This window comes from Lepisma saccharinum, chromosome 1 (genome assembly GCF_977018435.1).
Source record: "Lepisma saccharinum chromosome 1, izLepSacc3.1, whole genome shotgun sequence".
Taxonomy (NCBI): domain Eukaryota; kingdom Metazoa; phylum Arthropoda; class Insecta; order Zygentoma; family Lepismatidae; genus Lepisma; species Lepisma saccharinum.
This window is the reverse complement of record NC_139229.1, coordinates 217,293,307-217,316,472: the sequence shown is the minus strand read 5'-3', so window position 1 is coordinate 217,316,472 and position 23,166 is coordinate 217,293,307. Positions and strand designations below refer to the sequence as shown.

Sequence of the window (23,166 nt, the reverse complement as noted above, 5' to 3'; positions counted from 1 at the left end):
AGATGGTTTTTTCTTCTTTGTTCTATTAATTTAAGTGGCCACTGCCACTATCCTTGTTGGAACTTGTTGTACTGTTGCTTGGCATGCTTCTATTGTTTGTAGTTCTCCGGCTGTCAAAGGTTCACTTTTGTTAACTGTACGTCTGCTATTTCCCGGCCCTAACTGTTGTAGTAGGGGAATCCATGTGTGGTGGTGTGCCTGTCCGATATCGATGTTTAGCTCATGTGGGAAGTGCATTATGGCAAGTGTTTCCTTGATTTTGGTGTCTACGAGTGTGTGGGTAGTGTGCTTGACTTGTACCTTTTGTATTTTATGGCTATGGTATTTGATGTGTTTAGCAAGACCAGTAGTGGGTTGGGCTTTTTTTTTGCATCTGTTAGGTGGTGTTGGATTCTTTCATTGACAGATCTGATGGACCTGCCAATGTAATGTGCCTTGCACTCGCATTCTGCATCATATATATCTGGGTTATCAAGGTGGGAGAGGAAGTACTGTTTGTGTTTGTTTAGTTTATCAGCTATTTTGGCATTGGGTTTGTGCGCTACTTTGATGTCATAGAGGAGAAGGGATTTGGCTATGCAGTTGGATGTGGTGGGATGGTAGGGGAAGGCAAACCACTTATATTTGCCGTTGGAGGTTGATTGTGGCTGAGTAGGCTGACTGACCTGTATTTCTGTTTGTATGTAGCCATGTTTCAGGGCTATTTCAGTGATGGTGGCTATCTCTTCTCGTAGATTTTCTTCTCTGCAACAGTAGGAGAAGGCTTTTCGATAAAAGTTCAAACACACATTAGCTTTTGTTTGGGGGGGATGGCTGGAAAGAGCGAGTATGTACTGGTTGCCTGCATCTGGTTTTCTATAGACAGTGGTTATGAATTTGTTAAGTGTGAGGCTGATGGTGATGTCCAGGAGGTTGATTTTGTTCTACGTTCTCTTGTTCCAATTATAATAGTCGTGGATGCTATTTTTATAAAATGCCCAGAAAATTTAGCTAAAAATCTGTGTGTGGGGCACTGGGGCACCATACCTGGGTGTTCCAGCAACTAATTAACAAATGAGGTGACTGACATTCAAAATAATTAAAGAATTTTGCACAGCAGTTGCAATATGTTTCTTTGGCTCAGGTATCACAGTGACTTTTCAATGTCTACTCTCCATGGTAACCTGAATTACATTCTATTCGATGTGAAGTCCCATCTGGAAGTCTCTTGGGCTATTCTGGTTATACTGTGAAGACAACACTAGGCTGTCTCCAATTGGGGTAAATGCACAACAAATATAATTGTCCTGGGGCATATGAAATGCAAAACCAATAAGCAGTAGCCTATAAACTAAAAATATAAAATGTGTTAAAAGACATGTCATATATTTACATGACCTCATATACAGTTTCCAACTATATACATAATGTACAAGATATGGTTTCGTTCTTACATTATACACACTCAACTAATTATATGTACATTCATACTCTCAGTCTCACATAATTTCTGACATTTAACTTCACATTGCACAACTCGTTATCTCCTTGAGAAAGTTCTTGCTCAGAAGTTTTCACTTTTGGAGGAACAAATTTTTCAACTTCTGTGCAAGAAGTATGGCCTACTTCTTGGATCACTGGCCCTTTACACTTTTTCAGTTCTTTGTCGTTATTTTCCTTCTCTTGCTTCAGCTTCAAATGCATCTGCCACACAGAGTATGCCCACTATAAGAAATAATGGACATGCACAGTATGATGATAATAGTTCAATTCTTAACAATTTAAATACCTGCAGACAGGGGTAGAAAAGTACAGGTTGCCATGGCACCTGAAAAATTTCATCTTGCGCCTGAACTTTCAAATTTATTTCTAAAAATAAACAGTGCATTCAATTCAAAATTGTAAAGGCCAACAAATATATCTATCTCTGCCACGGTGCAGATCCCAATTTTCCCTTTGTCTCCCTCTCTCTTACCATCACGTGTTCTACCCTGCTCGCCAACCTTCGCCATTGTTGATGATTGTCATTCCATTTCAGGACACACACGTGCACACATCATTGAAAACAAATGAATAGCGCTCCAACTCGCGGTTCACACCGTTCGACAGGGAAGGTAATGTGGCAATATAGCATGACTTAGTGGTTGCTTCTTTTATGCAGTGGATGTTCATTAGCTAGTTAGCAACTAGTGTTGCCAACTGTAAATATGAAGCACTATTTCTGTCACGAAAAGATGGCGAGTTTTGTAAGATTGGAAGCGGCATATTTTTATTTTAAGGATTGGACAGGTTTGACGTTGCGTGTGTGTATGTGAAAGTGCATGCGTTTGGTTAGTGAAGTTAAATTCCATAATGCCTCCAGTACTACTGTTCATATTTCATCACTTTTGAATTGCTCAAAAGAAAAATTATGTGGATGCATGAGCATTTCAACTATTGGCTCGGGCATGTGTTCTTGTAGGAATTGTATAAAGGAAGCTGTTATTTTTGCTGCTTAATGCGATGCATGTTTTTTTTGTTGTTAAAATTGGCATGCTTTGATGGGTGACAAGTTTATAACAAAAGGAAAAGCCACGTGGCTTATCGTCTGGTGGCAATATATGTACTTCTTATTCTTGTTATTGTTGCGGAAGCTGATATCGTTGGTAAATGTACAACAAAGGCAGCAGACTGTCGGTCATCACAGAGAGGCAATAATACTGCTTAAGGAGGAGTGTTTGTGGTCCAGTAGTCGCAGTGTAACACGTTCGCAAGTTACAATGTTCTACAAATTTTCACTTTTTCTGTTACAGAAAGGAAAGTAGATGATTCTTATTGAAATTGACCTCCTGAACATGAATATGTACTTCATTTTCTATGATTGGCTCTTAATTTGAAGTTACGGCATAATTCATGTTACCCATAAGCAATGGATTGGTGCTTATTCTCAAGGAAAGCATAATTCACATTACATAACTGTTCGAGAAGTGAAACAATCCTCTGTGGGCCTTCTGTGGTGCAATCACGCGAGCGAAAAGACTGACTTGCTTGAGTGAGCTTGGCCGTGCAACACACTACGTGTGTGTCTCCTACTATATGGGACAAATAATTTATCTACGATATATCAGACAGTGTATTTATGGTTCTGAATAGCATTATGTATTAGCATTTAGTGTTATAAATATTCAAAATCGATGTACCGTGTTTTTCATCTGGTAGAACTATGCCTAGGTAAAGCAGTTCTCTTAAAATACCAGAATCACATCCTAAGTCGCTTATTATCGCAACATTTGGTCCTCCGGGCCGGATGAATTACGGTTATCGGTAAACGACGGGACTGGTGAGTGCAGTTTAGTGAAGTGAAGTGTTACAGGACAGTGATACAGTTACGCTTAATAGAACAATGCCGTTTTACCACCAATTCAGGCTCGCCGTGTGAGGGGAAATTAGAGCGAGCTAGGAGAATCAATGGACATCATGATCCAGTCGCTGATTCGTTGGATGCAGGGTTGCTAAGAGCAGAGGAATTATCGACGGCTGCAGATTCCGTGTACGTGAGTAAATCCTTTCATTTTCCTTTTCCATATTTCTAACCTTGCCTGAGAAAATGCAGGAAGCAAGTGAAATGCTTGAGAAGCTCGTGAGGCAATGCAGTATAGTACAAGGACAATTATCTTGGCTTCAAAACTATGTGTCCAATTATTACAAGGAAAGTGGTAAACAAAATTGTAGCTAGGCATAAGTAAGTTGGCAGTCTTTGGTCAAAACTAGAAGATGTAATGGACAAGATAGCCGAATTATCAGATGAGCAATCTCACGACGAGAAAAGAGCATCACTTGAGCAAAGTTACTTCACTTCAGAAGCTAAAATGCTTTCGATAATAGAAAAGGACTCAACGAGAAAGAATAACACATGTAAGCCTGAAACTAAACCTCCAATCAAGCTCCCAGATGTAACTTTACCAATGTTTGACGGAAACTACACTCAGTGTTCATTGTTTCAAGATATTTTTGTTGCCCTCATAGAAATAATGAAACATTGTCAGACATACAAAGGTTGCAGTATTTACGCCTTTAGTTAAAGGGTGATGCATTACAAATGATCAAGAATTTGCAACTCATAGGTGCTAATTACAAGGTCGCCTGGGATTTGATTCAGTGCAAGTACAATAATCCAAAGTTAATAGCTGCTGCTTTCATCAATGACATTTTGAATGTAGCTTCAGTCACTAAGGAAAGTGTAACAGAATTAAGAAAGTTCACGACTAGGATTAGGAGTTCTATAGAAGTGTTACAAAACATTCAGGGAAACGGGGACTTAATTGATATTTTTCTCGTTCAGTATCTTTAATCCAAACTGGATAAGTGTACGAGAAGATATTTTGAGAAACAATCGAGCAATACAGAATTCAGTACCATAGAAGAATTGCTTATATTTTTAGAAGATAAGTGTAACTCTCTACAAAAATTTGAAGCAAATGAACCTTCAATATTGACGAAGCAGTTTTCAAGGTCACCAGCTGTTATTAACGTCAGATCAAGACCACCACAAGCATCTAACACTTATTTTACTGCATCGTCCAAGGGCTGCAGGCCTCTCCTTTTCATCCTTTATTCAGATGCCAGTCATTTTTAAAATTGACGAATAAACAACAGAAATATAAATTCCTGCATGAGAACCACATATGCAGTAACTGTTTGCATTTTGCTAATCACTCAGTGCTAAATTGTAAAGCAGGCTCTTGCAGGTACTGTAAGTTGCATCATCACACAAGTTTGCACGAAGACAGGGGTGGTGAACGCCATGTATCCTCCCCTCCCTCAATGGATATCAGATGCGAATGAAGCAAGCAGGGTTTCCTACCCTAAGTCGAAGAGGGAACCACTTTATCGTATTCAGTAAAGAATAAGAACCAAAATGTTCTGCTAACGACTACCTGTGTTCTGAAAAATGACAAGGATGGAAAAGGATGGAAATTACTTGGCTTCCCGAATCTTATTGGACCCAGGGTCTCAAGTAAGCCTCATTAGTATGGATACAGTACAATGTCTTGGATTACGAAGGCAGAGACAAAACACGTTGATACAGGGAATAAGTTCCAACACTGTAAATTCACTTTATGCTGTGAATGTGGAATTAAAATCAAGATTTAATGAATTTACTGTAGAAGCACAATGTTCTGCCTTGAAAAATATTACTGAACGTTTGCCTGCAGAAAAAATGGATACTTCATCATGGGAGATACCTACAGATATTGACCTGGCTAATATTCCTGCTAAGATTGATATTTTAATTTCTGTAAGTATATTTTTCGATAGCCTACTGCCAGAGAAGATGTCAAAACAAAGCCCATATCCTACATTCCTTCTGATAGGAAATTACATATTATGGAGAAAATCTTCAACATGAACCACTGATGATCTAAGAATTGAACACTGTAACCTATGGCTTGACATCTAGCTTATATCTAGCAACTAAATGCTTACAGCAACTAGCGACAGAAGAAATGCACAACTCTCCACAAGCTACTGAAATACTAAAGAGAGATTTTTATATGGATGACTTGCTGTCAGAGCAAAAAGATGAGAATCAAGCCATTAATCTAAGTAATGAACTGTCAGCATTATTATCGGCAGGAGGATTTAAGCTACGAACATGGGCTTCCAATTCTGCAGGAGTAATGGAAACTATACCTTTAGAGCTACGGGAAGTTAAGGATACGATTATGTTTAATGACGGCAGTACAAAAACTCTAGGCTTCAATTGGAATACAACTGCTGACACTCTTTGCATATTAATGGCCAGAAGTTCAGCGCTAGCGCCAGAATGCAATGCTGCGTTGGCTACACTCGCAACGGCAAACAAACAACACCTTACAAATCCCCATCTACGCGGGGAACCAGTCGACGGGTGAAAGAAAGGCATTACAACTTCCCCTCCGTGAGAAATAATAGAGAAAGCAGACACCAATGCTTGTTGTGTATAACCAGTCAAGAAGTGTTTTTTTTTTCCAGAAAATGTTGAAATTATTGCTTTAAATCCTTGTGAGGTTCTATGATTGTCAAAAAAATTTGAAAAACTTGCAAAGAAAAGGCTTAGCAGAGCTTAAAATACTAAAAATAATGAATGTAGTACAAGTCATAGCGAGTTTTTCAGGCTATTTTCCTCAAATCATGCTAAAAATCGACTGTTAACAGAAATAAAAAGAATATATATCCAAGAAACAAAAAGGAGAAAGTATCAGACATTTTTAGATAAAACATTTGCATCGATTGATACAGCATAGCTGAACAAAGCTTATAATTTTGAAATGTGGTAGCACTTTGGTTATCAGTCACTTCCTTATGTGGGGGAAACCATAGTGGCAGATATTAGTTTCAACTGTGATGATCAATTGATACAATAAATTTTTTGCATGTTTAAGCATTACATGGGAGAATTGAATACACTATTAAAATGTCGTTAATTATGGTATAATTAAATCGGAACACTTCAAATGACTCATTTCTCATCATTGGGTTGCTTGCCTATTCGATATAATTCTATTTATGTCTGGTTAGGAGTTCTATACCCATGTAAGTCGTGCTCCTTGATGATCTTCCACAATTTCAGGTTGTTTTTTTTTTAAAAAAAAGGTTGTAGGGTACTGAAGTAAATTTAGTGTACATGTATACTTTCATACAGATGTTTCATACACTTTGTTCATTTTTGACATTTTCAAACCTTTGAATAGACTATTGTTTTGAGCTTTGTGTATGAAACTTAGAAGAGCATTATGTACTTGCACTATAATTTGACAATAGAATTATCAAAATATGATGTATGAGTTAGGGTGGATGGGCAGACAGGGATAAACCATCTATGTAGTGGAGGGGGAATTCTCGTGGTATTCTGCGTTGCCAAGTGTATACCTGACAGCAAAAGTTCGGTGTTATTGTCCTTTTTTTTTTTTTTTTTTTTTTTTCGTATCTGTGATTTTTATACTGAAAGATGATGAGCCTAACGCGAATACACCGGCGAAGTCGGAAGAACAAAAAAGTTGTCGGGCGTGGTATTCCTCTGCGTGTCCAGACTTGTGAATTAGTATGTGCAGTGCGAGATTATTTTGAAAATGAAAGAGATAATAATGGCCCTTTGATTCGGTTTTAAAAAAGTGATGGGGAGAACAGCAGCTGCTCTGGGAATTATCAGAACATCCGTGATGCCCATCGGGAAGGAAAAGTCCCGCTTAATGGAGACAGACACATCATAACATGCTATAGTACCACTGGAGTAAGCAGGATTTTATTTCGGAGGGTTGGAATTGTAAATGTGGATGTTACAAAGCTGCATTTTTTCCCGTGGGGCGGAATAAGTAATAAAACATTTCATAATTATTAGAGTTGAACGGATATCCACCGATACCCTTGTTTGAAAATGACGCATATTAATTAAAAGCTGTTCAAAATATTGACTAATATTAGTGTGTAAGTAAATACTTCCAATTGTGTGTATCAATTTATTAGGGTTGTGCTTTAAACGTAAGAATTACATCAAAATCTGAAAATACTATTACGTAATCACAAAATACACTTTTCCATACAATATTGGTTCAAAATAACGGAAACTTGGAATTATGCATAAATTCAAGGACACCCTGAAAGTGCTTGCTGCATATTTGCAAGCCTCGCGAAAGATTAAAATGTTGGAAAAGTATCGGCCGGTGTCGGTAAATATAATCCAACCGATATCTTCTGATACTGATACCATGGTTAAAAGTGGTTTAAAGACAAAAATGATATTTGGGAGGTTGATTTAAGAGGTTCTTCAGTTACCAATTTGGTTTTCTTGATTATTTTTTTTATACTTTTAGTTGAAACTTTTGAATTTCTCAAAATTTCGGGAGGAAACTGCAGCCCCATGAGTCACCCCTCAACCCAACCACCCATTCTATATCACATAAATTCTGAATTCAACCTAAATTTCAGGATCTTACTAAACATGCTGTAGATACCCTTGTGAGGATATCAGTAAAACACATAATGTTTGTTCACTTCCAATCAATTTACAATTCACTAATTGATATCGCTGTGTAGAGAACAATGAAATTAATATAAACTATAAAGGATGGATAATATTGAGTAATCGGAACTCGACATGCAATTTTAACTGGCGAGCAAAATGAAATATGCCACGACAAGTAACTGGACCCTAAACCTTGATTGCAGTGAGATGTTCATACGAACAGTCTCCACAATACCCTGGAAAGAATTCTAACCCTCCGCAATAATTCCGAGTTTTCAGCTCATCGCCCCCCCCCCCTCCCACCCTCGAGAGAGTTGACCCCCAAAAAGGCCAAGCACGGCGAAGCCGGTTGCCGCGGTGTAGCAAGCGAATGCGTGGGTCTCCGCCTTCCTGCCTCTGCCTGAAATGCGAGCGAGCGAAGGGTGCATGTTGACAGGAAAAGATGTCCTGTACGACTGGACAAAAAAAATCAGACTCTCAGACATTTGGCAACACCACTTTCCCCCCTTTCACACTAGCACAAGTGGAGACGAAAAGTCTGGGGTTCCTCAAGTCCAAACTCTAGCTGGAGCAACTTTACATTGTTTTTCTTTCTTTCAAAACTGATAATATATTTCATTGGTCCGCGATTTTGCAGTAAACCTTTTAAAATAATATTTCATGGATTAGGAGAGGAGTTGTGGTAAAATCACAATCCTTGTATTTATGATAACCACCATAAATGCAAAGCTTTTGAGTTTCAATTTATATAATTGCAAGATATCTTGATGGATTGGTCTCACATTTGAGAATAATTGGGCACCATGTTTAAAGATAGTAGATGACAGACCAGTTTAACATATCTTGGAAGAGTTATAAATTATGCTCATATTTGACTAGGTTACATTTTCGTAGATTAAGAAACACCGGTCTCAGCAATGTTATGGCATCACTTGAGTTTTTAGTTTTTAATAAAAACTCTGTAATGTAGTGTGCTTTAGAAAGGGTGAGAGTAAGTCTCCAATTTTGAGACCAGGATAACTGCAGCAAATTTAGAGGTTTGTAGCTGAAATTAACCGCAACTAGATACACCAGGAGTGATTTTGTTTTGCATTTACATTTGTTCAAAGCATTTCAAGATTGTAGATGAAAAATGGATTTTCCATATGCTGAAGTAGATTCCAAATTCTGATGACACTTTCAAATACCTAAACTACATTTTTGGAGATTAACGAAGGAAACTCTTTTAAGAATTTTAGGGCGTCACTTAAGCTATAGTTTGGCAATAAATGTTTTGAAATATAGTGCATTTTTAGGGAGAATTGGGACCAAATTTGGGGTTACAAATGCTTTGACCATAGGAATTGCGATTTTCATATCAGCCAGATATTTTGAAGGATATATAACGACAAAATCAGCCAGACAATTAAATGTGGCAAACTTGTAATTTTGTATGGCTAATGCACGGAGGAGGTATTTATCTTTGCTTCAAACATCCAGAAAAATTATGGGAAAACACAACTGTAATGAACTGTGAACAAACTGTTATGAAGCAGATTTAAAACACTGTGTTGCATAGTATTTTTAGATTATTTAATAGTCTATGGCAGCTTGTAAGGAAATGTAATAAATGAGGTAAAAAATGTGTTTATAGCTGTAGCATAATTCATTCCAACTTAGGCACAACACTGCATTCACAAAATAATTTGTTTCATAAACTGAAGTTCAGAATGGAATATTCACAAACAGTATTTACTAAGAATGTGCTGCATCTTAAAAAACAATACTTTAACATGATTTCTGGAAAGGCTTCTGAGCTTTCGAGAGCTAATGTCACTCATCTTCAGGGAATGAAGTACAGATATAAGTCAGGGTGACGTTATATGTATTTGGTGTGGGAGGGGTCTGGTGTAGGTGGCAGGCCAATCAGGTGGCATTTCTCCGACGTATGTGCTCCCAGTCGACTATCGCTAACCAGGCTGGGTCCAGTTCGAGTCCCGTGTCCCTGTTGAGGTTGTCCTTCTCCCCGTGTATGGCTATTGCTTCTTTGATGAGACGGTCCCAGTAATTTGATGATCTCGGTGGTTGTGAAGTCAATTCTATGGCCCTCCTGGATTGAATGTTCTGCTAACCCTGATTTTTCTGGATGAAAATTCTGTACGTAGCTGGCATGTTCTTTGCAGCGCTACATAAAGAATTTTCATCCAGAAAAATCAGGGTTAGCAGAACATTCAATCCAGGAGGGCCATAGAATTGACTTCACAACCACCGAGATCATCAAATTACTGGGACCGTCTCATCAAAGAAGCAATAGCCATACACGGGGAAAAGGACAACCTCAACAGGGAGCACGGACGTCGAAGAAACGCCACCGGATTGGCCCGCCACCTACACTGGACCTCTCCCACACCAAATACATATAACGTCACCCTGACTTATCTCTGTACTTCATTCCCTGAAGATGAGAGTGACGTTAGCTCTCGAAAGCTCGGAAGCCTTTCCGGAAATCACTTGGCTGATTGCCCGAGAAAAACCTCTTCAATATTTGCCGCCAGGAAAGCTTCAAGAATTAATACTTTAACATGCTTAAATTTGAGTATCGTTGCAGAAGGAAGAAAGTTACAAACCTGATTGATTAAATTCAGTCTCACTGTAAAAATGCTACAGTTATTGCTTTTTTTTCTGGAAAGAATGTTTCCGGCACTATTCAAGTTGATTTGTTATGTTACTGTGCTCATCATAATAAAATTCAAAATTCTGTTATCTTCATAAACTATGATGCATCCACACACATTTCTCTTGTTTGATTTGGTTTATTTGATTACTCTTTTCCGCCTGATTTGGTTTATTTTAATACTCTTTTCTGCCTGATTTGGTTTATTTTAATACTCTTTTCTGCCAAATTTAGCTAATTGCAAAGATGAGAATGAGTGATGATATGATGAAATTCATGAAGGGACATACAAAGAATACTCATGCCCAGGCTGGGATTCGAACCCAGGACTTCTGGCATTGTAGGAATTTCTCTTGTTAAAATAAAATGTTATTAGTCCTCACCTACAATAAGGTGCCAAATAGGGCCTCCCCGATGGTGCAGTGGTAGCATCGCTGCCTTGTGCTCAAGGGGTCCCAGGTTTGATACCTGGTGGAGGCACATAGTGGTTCAGATCCTACCTTCAACTGTAGGTCCAGTCCCGATTAGCCTTACTGTGCATAAAGTGGAGTTAAAACACCAAATCAACATTCAAATCAATAAGGTGCCACTGTGGAGTACCGTTGTTGACTGCCGGGGGATAAAAGCACTGGTTATAACATATTTTTGCCCCCCCCCCTTTCCATAGTCTGATTGTTGGATGCACCAAAGTATGTTCTTCATCAGAGAATGCAATCCTGAAAATTGATCACAAATCAACAGTATTAACTATTTCACCATCCAGGAAGAGTAGAATCAAAACTGTTGGACAAAATATTTTAGAACAGAATATGTTACCAGAAATGTTAAATAGTTTTTGGTTCAGTCAACTATACCCTGTCCAAACTATCTGCGGAGCAAGGCTGCACTGTAGCATCAGAGAAGGGGAGGAAATTGAGTGGGCACAGTGAAGCAATACACGTTGCTGTGAAGGCTGGTAATGGCAGTCGCTTAACCCCCTCCACGCAATCCAGTTTCCTCTCACGACTTCATTGGTGGAGCCATTTCGCATAACTACTTGCGCAGACTTGTTTTCGTTTGCCTGCTTCAGAGATAACTGGAACAAGGTACAAAGCAATACAAATTGAATGTTATTATGCATTACGACCAGGGGGGAAAATGTATTTAATTTTTAAAATATATATTTTTAAACATAACTTGAAAAACCAATAAAAACCAGTTTTGCCCTGGTTTAATCTGGCTTTATCTGAAAAGAAAAAACACCCGGGTAGGGTTTTTTCGAAAAAACCTGGGCAAAATGCCAACCCTTGAATCTACCCAGTTTCAAGATGTTATTAAAGACTACGTCGCAAATGAGCACTTTGAATGGAAATTCATACTGCCAAGAGCGCCAAATTTCTGTGGACTCTGGGAAGCGGCGATTAAGTCGCTAAAGGGTCATTCCATGTCAAATCAACAAATTTCAGAAAAGTTTCCAGGTCATGTTTTTTTCATCCGAATCAAGTAACCATGACCTGAAGGCTCTGGTCGATCTGACGTGTAATGACCCTAAAACATCATCTACGTAGAGAGATGGGAAGCACCATACTGACATATGAAGAGTTACGTACTTTACTTTGCCAGATTGAAGCCATATTAAACTCAAGACCACTGTGCAGTTTACCCGACGAATCAGATTACCAGATATTAATTCCAGGGCATTTTCTCATTGGCAGACCCATAACAACCTTCCCAGAACCTGACCTTACCCTCATACCTGACAATAGACTCAGCAGATAACAGCTGATGAGAAGATGCATTTGGAAGCAGTGGAACAAGGAATATCTACATTCTCTTCAACAACGCCAGAAGTGGACATGCTCCACCAAGAACTTAGCTACAGGAACAATTGTACTGCTGAAGGAAGACGACGTACCCCCACTACAGTGGAAACTAGCTAAGGTGGAAGCGGTGCATCCTGGGAACGATGGACTAGTGCGTAGTAAGGGTGAAAATGAAAGATGGAGTGTTTAGAAGAAGTGTTGGTAAAATTGTGCTCCTTCCCATAGGTAAAGATGGAGATTAGTTTAATTATGTTCATTCAACTGGGGGGAGTATGTTCGAGAAGTGAAACAATCCTCTGCAAGCCTTCTGCGGTGCATGCACGTGAGCGAAAAGACTGATTTGCTTGAGTGAGCTCAGCTGTGCAATACACTGCGTGCATGTCTCCTACTATATGGGACAAATAATCTATCTATGATATATCAGACAGTTTAATTATGGTTCTGAATACCATTATGTATTAGCATTTAGTGTTATAAATGTTCGAAATCGATGTACCGTGTTTTTCATCTGGTAGAACCATAATGTAATAAATATATTAAGAGTTACCGCAAAAGGAGACAAGGAGGGCACTTACTCCCCCCACCAATATCTGGGAAGAATTAATCAAATTTTGAAATTAAAGCGTGAAAACATAGATGAGACATGCCATGAAAGGCAGATGCAAATTAACTTAATGCTGGTGATGCTTTATGATAATTCTCTTAACTGGGAGAAAGCATAACTCTGTTTCCTCCACTTTAAACACTTCCGTAATCAGCATCCTCATATTAGTAGAGATTGGGTACTCTCATTCCTGTAACAAAACGTGTAGAACAGTGTTATTAGTTCTCAAACCAGTGGTAGTGTCAGTCGTATATCACATGTCGTTGCAGTTCCAGTACCAGTGTGAACGGGCTTATTGTGAGTGAACAGTTAAAATGCCACCAGATCCATTAATGCAACGGAAAAATAATAAATTGTTTAACTTTATTTGAAATCACTATGAAGAAGTCTTCTTTGCATCATTTTGGGTAATTAATTTTAAGCATGTATTAGTCCACATTTTAGGGGCCATATTTAGCAAAGTTTTAGTCCACATGTATGTACATATAAAGCTACTTGTTAGAACATATTAATCCCAGCCCTGGTTATAATGCATGGCATTTAAAACTCAACGTTAGATAGAGCTGAGTTCTCTAATTTCCTTCTTCTACGAACAGTTGTGCCTTTCTTGCACTGTAGCGATTTTTCTATAGAACAGATTAGCAACACTGGTTCTCGCATTCTGCTGTGCCGATCGTGGCAGAGATATGTGTGTTGGCCTATACCCAACAGAAAAGCATCATGAGAGTAAGTATTAATGTTCATACACGTATGAAAATACATACTTTGGCTACAATAAGTGTTGGAAATAATGTCTCTGCATTGCAATGCATTTGCCCACACGTTTCACCATGTACCTCATGACCCAATCAAGCAATCTGGTGTCTATACTCTGGATGGAAACAGTGATGTTAATCTTCAGCTCTTCCAAGTTGTGTGGATTGTTTTTGTATATAAGATCTGGAGATATTGGAGGCCACAGTCCTTTAGAAATGATTCTGTCGCAGTCCCCGCCCCTCCTTTTGTTTCCCCATTTCCTTCCCCTAACTTCCTTGCCTCTTCATTCCACACCAAGCAATGTTACTATACAGCCATCGTGTTACCATTACAAACAAAATAAATGCTTTCTGTTGGGTATTCATCAATGAGCAGAGTGCGGTACAATTTCAAATTGAACACATTGTATATACAGTTGAACCTCAATTTTACGAAACCACAGTTTTACATTTTCCCACATTATACAGTGTTTTTCACGGTCGTGATGCCCATGGAGTGGCGGTGGCATTTGCCAGCAAACTGGATGCAACATCCTCGTAACTGGAACTAGCTATGTAATGAAATAAGCTCGTACAATTACAATTAAAATGAGTTGGACAGTTGGAAATGTTGTCTTACTGCATTCATACATTTACGGCATCTTTTTAGAAATGTTCACTAACACGCATCAGTTCTTCTTCCAAAATTGCTTCAGAATCTCCGATCATGTTTTCTTTCAATTCTTCTAATGTATGGCTTCAGGTTTAAAAGCTTAATAGCTTGCCATACAGATGTCATGGGAATGTCTGTTTCTTGTGCAAGCTGCCGGATGGATTTTTGAGGAGTATGTTCCAATTGTGCTCCAATGTCGTCTAGTTTTTTCTTAGTAAGCACACACCATTTCACCCTTTGCTTCTTATCAAGAACAGACCCTGTTTTCCTAAATTTGTTCACAAGTTTTCAAACACTATCTCTGTGTGGAACGGAACATCTGGGAATTCTGCTGCAAAATGCCTTCTAACTTCCCTACGAGAATTCGTAATGACGCAAGAGTTGTACATAAAAAATTGTTGATTTAAATTGTACATATGGCGTGGCATTATTAGACTGCAGGAAAGCAACAGTAATACTAAAACAAAACAATCTAAAACACTTGTTAATACCTTAACACTTCACAAACACATGCAAACTGGACACCAGCTATCTGGATACTGAAGCACTGGCAAGTCAGTGTACAGCTGTGGGTCTAAATGCAGGCAGATGCTAGCTGCTACTCCACGGCCAACTCAATCATAAAAAGCACTGTACATTCAATTTTCATGGTCCCAACATAGCAAAACATAATGAAATTTTCCTCGATTTTACATTTTCCCACATTTTAATTTTTTTGAGCTTTGTCTCCTGAAAAACATTAAATCAAGGTTCCACTGTATACAGGGTGTCATTAAAATGGTGCTCGGGGACCACAGGAATGTATAGGGGATACAAAAACCAAACAGCTTTTCTCGGTAACATTTTAATCATTGGTGCGTCGTTTCGGTGTTTCAAACGTTCAAAAAAGCCTGTTTTGCCGCCTGTATGATGGCAACCTAACACAACATTAAAACGCCTCGGTGGCACTGCATCCTATTGTGCAATGGTATGTGCCAGTGTTGCAAGGAACATACATATTTTGTGAAAAATGTCATAATACCAATCACATTATGTGCTGTAAAACATAACGGAAAATGAGTCCAGCAACCCAAAGGGAAATAAAGCAACGACATGAAAATGGATGGAAAAACAAATAACGTATGGAAAAGGAAGTGGTGGAAACTTTGGCAGAAGGGAAAAGAACAAAACTTAGACTCAAATGTGTCAAAGGTCGGAACCAGAAATTGCTGCAGGAGTAATTACTATGAAGTAAACTTTGTAAAGTCATTTACAAATTATCATGTGCCTGTGAAATATTTATTATATTTGAACAAATCATTACTTTATTACTGATACCCTTCACGTTTATGTGTAAATTAACAGAAAATTACGTAACAGAAATTTAAGCAACAAATAATTGTTTTCAATTTACATAAAAACAATAAGTGAAAATCAAGGTTGACAAAATAGAGAAATTTTAGTCATAGTTTCTGATTCATCACTTAAAAATGGATATGGTACAGATAATGGTGTCATGACATTTCTTTTGGAAGGGCGGGGGAGGGAGGGGGTTCATTTAGTTTCTTAAATATAATTACCACATCAAAGCTGTTTTCATGGCACTAAATAAAATCGATCTTTACAAGTTGATGGGGTGGCTGAAGAGACTTTCATACATTATTATGTTCGAATTATAGTGCATGTAGTTTTACCTTGATTAGGCTATTTTCTCATAAATAGAATACAAAGGTAGGCACTATAAAATTACGCTGTCTCAATCAAGAACAAGTTCAAATATTTGAGCTTATAGTGCTTCTGTATTTGCCTGCAAGCCTAAGCCTTAGCTAGATCTGCAATCAGATGAGAAAGAATGGATACATTGCATCAGGCTGTAAACAGCCTACACACATTGATAAACCTACATAACATACTGTGAGGAAGCAAATGAAGATGGCAGCTCCCAACATGGCATTCAGGGCCTAAGTATTAGTAATCAACTTTAGAAATCAAATAAGGAAGTAAGTAGTCAGTTGGACAAGAAAGTTGATGCTAGGTCCTTTTACAACCTTGCACTTTCAATTTTTCCCAAGGGGCTTTTTTACACCCCTTGTTTTAATTTTTAAGTAAGAATTTTAGATAAGGGGATATTTCCTTGTATATACTATATACTGAAGAGTGCAAAATGACCTAATGTGCCAACCCACCCAACAATTTTAATTCAATCAATCCTTGGTCTTTAAAAGAACCTGAGTTTGATTTTGGATACAGAAATGTGATTTTGGTGCATGCATGGTTAGTATTTGCTATTATGAGGCCAAACATGAATATGGACTTAATCTTTAGAAACTCTCTATGTAGTCTCATGTCAGAATATATATAATGCACACATGCACTACATAATACAGCATGTTCTGCTTAGAGGGCTTGAAAAATAATTGATAATTATGGTTTATTAGTACACTTTTTTTCATACCTTGATGTAGAAACTCTCCTAGTTTAGGAAAATGATCAATGCAACTTGATGTGCGCACCTTGAGTTGCCCTGCAGACAAATCTTAATAGTATTTAAGCTTCTGTCAAGTGTTCTGTAGCATCTGTGCAGTGACTATAGCAGCTGCATTTGTAATGCGTTGCCTCAGGTCTTGTAAAGTGTGAACTCTCTCTTGGTACACACCACACGTAGCAGATTTATCTCCTGCCAGCCAAAGCACGCACTCAGCCTTTTCCTGTAGCATCTTACCCATCGCGTTGCATGTCTGTTGCTCTACTGAATAGTGTCAGGTTTGTTCCCGCATTACAAATCGGTGTGCATGCGCAAGCACACGTATTCACTATTGGTGTGTAAACTCTGAGAGTCTTTGTATCTTGTAAAATGAAAATCGTAACAATATCTTCCTCTGTTTTTGAACGGTGAGCATTTATTTCTCGATCCCTCTAAGTGGAACTCACTGTATACTTGTGATTGCATTCTGAATGTTAGCCCCCCCCCCTCCCCACCGAGTACTCTGGAAATAAAGCAAGTATTTATAATGAAAGCAATTTGCATAAAAAAAAGCAACATGGTGAGTGATGAACTCATGATCTGAAGGTGCCAAGTTCGAGTCCTGGCTTGACAATGGAAATTCCTTTGTGGGCGTTTATTCAATGATTTAATCCAATTATATTTAGTTTGTTACTTTTCTGCCACTTTTGGCTAATCATGAAGACAGGGATGAGTGATATAATGAAGTAACACTCAGAAAGAACACCTGTACCCATGCCGGGATTCAAACCCAGGACCCCCTGACACCGTAGCATGTTGTGCTAACCACTCTGCTATGGGGGTCAGTATATTTTTTAAAAATATGCTTGGAGAGAGTATTTTGCAGGTGCAGGATTTACTTACAAAATCTACCCAATAATATTTAAAAATGATTAAGAGAACAAGCAACATTCTTGTCTGAACTGAAGAGAAAATCTACCTTTAAATCTTCCTCCCACAACTCCTGTTCAGCAGGGTTCAGGTGTACAGCACGGCTGAAACTCTTCACAGCCAACTGAACTTCTCCCAAGGCCATCTGGGAACGGCCTAAGGTCTGGTATGCTGGCCACCATGTAGGACAACATTTTATAGCCAATTCTGCAAAATTAACAGCTTCAAATGCCTCATTAAGCTGCAAATAGAAAACAAGAAGATATGGGGATATTGGACTGGAGCTTAAATGTGAATTAATAATAACAAAACCCATTAGCGAAATCAAGACGATCTAGTATTTTAATTTTTGCAGAATAAGCTAGAGTAGCCCAAATTCAATTTTTCTTTTTTGAAGGTGAGGTTCAGCCATTGGCTGTTCTCCTACCTAACTCAATTTATATATTTAACTCCTGTACATTTTAAAAAAGAAGAAAAACGGTTACAAAAAAGAACAAAGACAAAATAAAAATGAAGAATGCACACACAAATAAAGAAAATAGAAAGACACACATTTACATACACACACATACACATACATACTAGACAATTCTGAGTAGGAGATTCACACAAGGATATTGAAATTAATACACATAATTATGCTAGTTTTCTTAGGTAAGATAGAACAATGCATAGGTAAATATTACAACATTGTTAAAGATTTGTCAAGGATTGGCAAGGCTCATATGCAGTTTAAGATGTAGTGTGTAGTATATTTTGCTCATTTAACAGTAGATTCTTTAGCTCATTCTTAAATTTGTTAGGATTTACATTTTTGACACTGATTTGAAAATTTCCAGTGAATATTTGTAGAGTGCAAGTTTCACTGTTTCCCTTGTTCCATAGTTGTGTATTTCCCATCTGTTTTTTTTCTCAAATAAGTTTTCATGGATTTCTTTATGCAAAAGATTCTGTACAAAACAGCAGAAATGAAGTTGCAGAGTTATTACTGAGCAGAACAAACTTTATTCTAAAACGAACTGCACTAACTGCTATAAGTAAAAGTCATTCACTTTTAAGATGAGGAGACTGTCTTGGGATATGAGCCACGTTACTTCCGGATATGCTTCCAATATCTAAGGTTACTCTCATCTTCAGGGATTGAAGTCAATTTTTAAATTTGAAGAAATGACTTCAATCTCTGAAGATGAGAGTGACATTAGCTCTTGAGATTTCAGAAGCATATCCGTAACTGACCTGGTTGATATCTTGAGAGAATCTCTGCATCATTCACCACTAGAAAAATTCAAGAAATAATTTTAAGTTATTTGAACAGTGTGTATAGTATCACCTAATATTTAGGATTAACTTAGATTGTATATCATCTAAATGATATAGTCCTAACTACATCATTGAAATGACATACATTCGTCATCATGTTTCTAGTTAAGACTTACCTTTTTAAGGGTTTCTACATTGTTGTCATTCTGAACTAACCCTTGTTCATCAAGCAGACTAATACATATTCAACTTAAAAAATAAGTATATTGTATGCTATATTGACGTAAATCAATAGGCTGGATTTTTAGGCACTAAATACTACACATACAGGCATGCAAAGACCCACACCATGGCCATGCGATCTAAGGCATCATACTTTGGGCTCTGGCGACAGGACTTGCCCAGGTTCGAGTCTTCTGGGGAAAGCGTAACAACTTTTCTCTTGAGATTTCGGCCTGTGTATGGGACCGATGGCCACCCACTATTGTGAGGAAATTGGGGAGCTACGAACGAGTAGTTGACCCGGTCATGGAAACCTACTACAACGACTGGAGGTTCGTCGTGCTGACCACACATCACCCTGTGGTTGTATGGTCTCCCACCTCAGTACGTGGGATTGAGGCTGGCAATCAGTAGGTAGGCCCTGGTCCTCACAGGCTATTGAGCCACAGGTTATTTTTTCTTTTTACAGACATGCAATAAGGCACTGATATTCTGCAATTTTGCCATTTTGACACACTGATATTAACATTATTACTCATTATGTAATGACTGTAGAGTAGAGTTCCCAGACATCTCGTAAAATACAGGGCCATTCCATTTTTCACTAAACTGTCCCAATGTCCAGACAAAATTCCTAGGGACAGGTTTTTGGCCCGTCTTTCAATGTTTGAAAGTGTTAAGTAAACTTTGCCTGATTCTAGGAACTCATCTGTATAATATTATCCTCTGTGTAATTCTATAGATACAAGAAGTCCTAGGATCACTGCAGGGTATTTTGAATTCTGAATACATGGTTATTGGACGTAATGTATCTGCTCAGATAATTAGTTAATTCTGTTACGTTAGCCATTCTAGGTGATGAATAACATGATTAAGTCTATCTATAGAATGTTTTTGATGAACATTTTTTGTTCCTTTTATAACACTTTGTTTTGCTTATTTTGAAAAATAAATATTCTGCATATTTCTCTGAAATATAGTAACCCTAGTGCAGTAGTATGTGTAAAATCTAAAGATTCATCAGGCACACATATATACAAACAAATATATATATAATGTGAAAGCCCATATAAATCTCGAAGATGTCCTATTGCTGGCTCCCCGATACTGTAAGCTACACTATATAATTAACGATTTTATGTCGTGTAAATTTTTTTGGGGTGCAAAAGCTGAGTAAAAGAGTTTATTTATAGAATCATCACTATTCATCCACTAGTTATACCTTGAGGAATACAATGTAAGTATGCAATTTATTACTGTACCTGCAAATGAACTTGAGCTATCATTTCGTAAATGGTCTTATCATTGGAATTAAATAGCAGTGCCTCCTCTAAGTGACCTATAGCTTCCCTCAATCTACCAGCTTCAACCAGAATGCAACCCTCTGTCTTCAGACGATTACTTTTGATCAGATTGTCTTCCAGTTGATTGACCTATAATTAAAAAAATAACTTATGGGTACTTGTTTACTATCCTTCGGACACATTTATTTATTTTTACAGAAAAAACTACTTACCGTAATAAGTTCCTGTAGCATTGTCGAACATCGGGAAGGTGTTTTGTGTGATGTGGGAATGTTTCATAGCTGAAATTCATGTTGTTTGTTGAAAATTAATTCTCCGATGGAGAATAGCTAGCCCCACGAACCATTGGCACGTGGATAGGTTAGTTCTGTTAGGTTAGGAAACATAGTTAAAATTTGGTGTCGTGTTAGTATCAGGATCTAGAAATTGGAAATAATTGCGAACCATTGGCGCGTGGTTAGGTTAGTTCGTCTCAGGCAAGCGAAAAGGCCTATCAGAAATACTTACTGGTAATGTGAAAAACTGCAATTAATGGTACTACTTTACTATAACTGAGACACCTAGGAATCATTTCTTTCGCACTTTTTTAAATTGCTAACGTACTATTCTGCATTCCGGAACACTTATTTAGGTGAAATAATTGAATTTGTTAGGAAAGTAATGTATATTTCTTACATTTACGAGTACTTACTGTTCTTGTTTATTTCCACACACAACATGGCGATAGCTTATCGTTGATCGTTCCTTGAGCCAGAAAAACCATTGACGTTAGCCCAAAAATTCACGATAGCCCCACAAACCATCACGGGGACGAGGTATGCCTACTAGGTTAGGTTAGGCCTGTTAGGTTTGGTTCCATTAGCACTCCTTTCGTTCAATTTAGCATATACGGACAATACGAGAGCGTATTGTGCTCTCATGCAGGAAGCAAATAGTGGCAGCAGCAATAGCGCGTCGGAAATAGATTTTCGTACAAAACCACATGCATTCGCATTAAAATGAATCAAAATTACATTCCCGAACATCAACAACGCTACAGAAAATGATTTGCGTAAGTACTTTCTCCTGTAAATTTGAAGAAATCTGTCTCAGGTATAGTAAAGTGTTACCCAATTAATTTCATCAAAACAACGTTGATACACCTTCAGGAATGTTCCGCGAAGCAGATACGTAAGTACGAATGTCAAAAATTGAAGAAATTAAGTAGTTATAGGTGTCCGAAGAATAGTAAACAATTACCAACTTACGATATGCGGTTATCAGATATTGTAAAGTGAAATAATGGAGAGCACAATCAATTAGTGAAAGATCCATTTTTTTAATATTTGCACTACAGCCATGCAAAAGATGTAAAAATTGCATTTGTACCATGATGAAATCGCAATAAAACAAAAGGAACTTGGGCCACTACCCGATTCAACGGACTCACTAATGTAGAGAGTCTAGTGCAAGGGGATATTTAAGTGAGAACATTTTTCAGAACTTGCTTTAATCGCTTTTGTCAACTATAAGTTAAATATATATTTGAATTTATAAGTACCTTCCTTCTTTTTGCTGCTGTTAACCAGTCCACATCGTCATCATTCACTTCATTATCACTATCATTAAAGTTAAACACTGCTGATAGTTTATTTTTCTTCACATTTTCACCAATTTTCTTTTTCCAACCGAAACTCGTTTTAAGATCCGCCATGTTGTAATATAATTCCAGGGTTCTTGTGATAATATCTTAAGTTTACCTTCTTCTACATATAACTACGTTTTATGTATACGTTATTCGTATACATTTGTATATAAACAATATTATTACTATTTGTTAGTCCAAGGCCATGCGTATTTTGGATGCGCTGCGCTACTGTTACATTTTTCAGGGTTGCCAATGCATGACTTTAAGGGTGTAGGAATGTGAGGGATAGAAAATTTTTCGGAGCGAATTTACAATATAGAGAAAGTCTCCAATTTTGTTAATTTTCGGTATAGTAACTAATTTTGACCTCCTAATCACGAATCTGTTGAAAGAAACCGGGGGTCACGTCTGAAAATTTGAAAAAAAGCCGATTGAATTTTTTATATATATAGGTGTATATGCGTAGTTTTACGAACAAAAATGTAATTTCCTGTCATTGTGTCCAACCACGCCGTTGTTTTACAAGAAAATGATTTATGATGTTCAATTCTAGTACGATCCCTATTTATTCGATGAATGTAGGGGTGAAATGAGTGCTAATGGAACCTAACCTAACAGGCCTAACCTAACCTCGTGTGAATGGTTCGTGGGGCTACCCGTGGATGGTTTTTGGGGCTACCCATGGATGGTTTTTGGTGCTAACGAACAATTTTTCATCAAAATGTACAATTTCAAGACGTGACCCCCGGTTTTTTACAACAGATTAGTGATTAGGAGGCCAAAATTAGTTAGTATACCGAAAATTAACGAAATTGGAGACTTTCTCTATATTGTACATTCTAGCCAATTTTTCTAGTCTGGACACTTGGGCCGTGTCCAAAAGTTGCACCTTTCGGTGAAAGGTGCAAGACCGTACTTGAAGCGAGCATCCTCCGAGAACGGTCTTGCAGT

The 23,166-nt window shown here is 37.8% G+C and overlaps 1 protein-coding gene across 1 annotated transcript; it reads right to left on the bottom strand.

Moving 5' to 3' along the window:
* Positions 1-1,344: 1,344 nt before the first annotated feature.
* LOC145991947 (tetratricopeptide repeat protein 33-like) lies at positions 1,345-22,422 on the bottom strand. Its single transcript, XM_083127941.1, has 4 exons — positions 22,129-22,422; positions 20,547-20,717; positions 17,852-18,043; positions 1,345-1,704 (listed from the first exon to the last, which is right to left on the bottom strand). The coding sequence occupies exons 1-4, from the start codon at positions 22,279-22,281 to the stop codon at positions 1,465-1,467; spliced, it is 756 nt and encodes a 251-aa protein (XP_082984067.1). The 5' UTR covers positions 22,282-22,422; the 3' UTR covers positions 1,345-1,464.
* Positions 22,423-23,166: the final 744 nt, after the last annotated feature.

Coding starts and splice junctions, on each gene's coding strand:
- LOC145991947 (XM_083127941.1), bottom strand. CDS start 22,281: ATGGCGGATCTTAAAACGAGTTTCGGTTGGAAAAAGAAAATTGGTGAA. Junction 20,718..22,128: donor CAGCAGCAAAAAGAAGGAAG/GTACTTATAAAT, acceptor TTTTAATTATAG/GTCAATCAACTGGAAGACAA. Junction 18,044..20,546: donor TAGCTCAAGTTCATTTGCAG/GTACAGTAATAA, acceptor TTCTATTTGCAG/CTTAATGAGGCATTTGAAGC.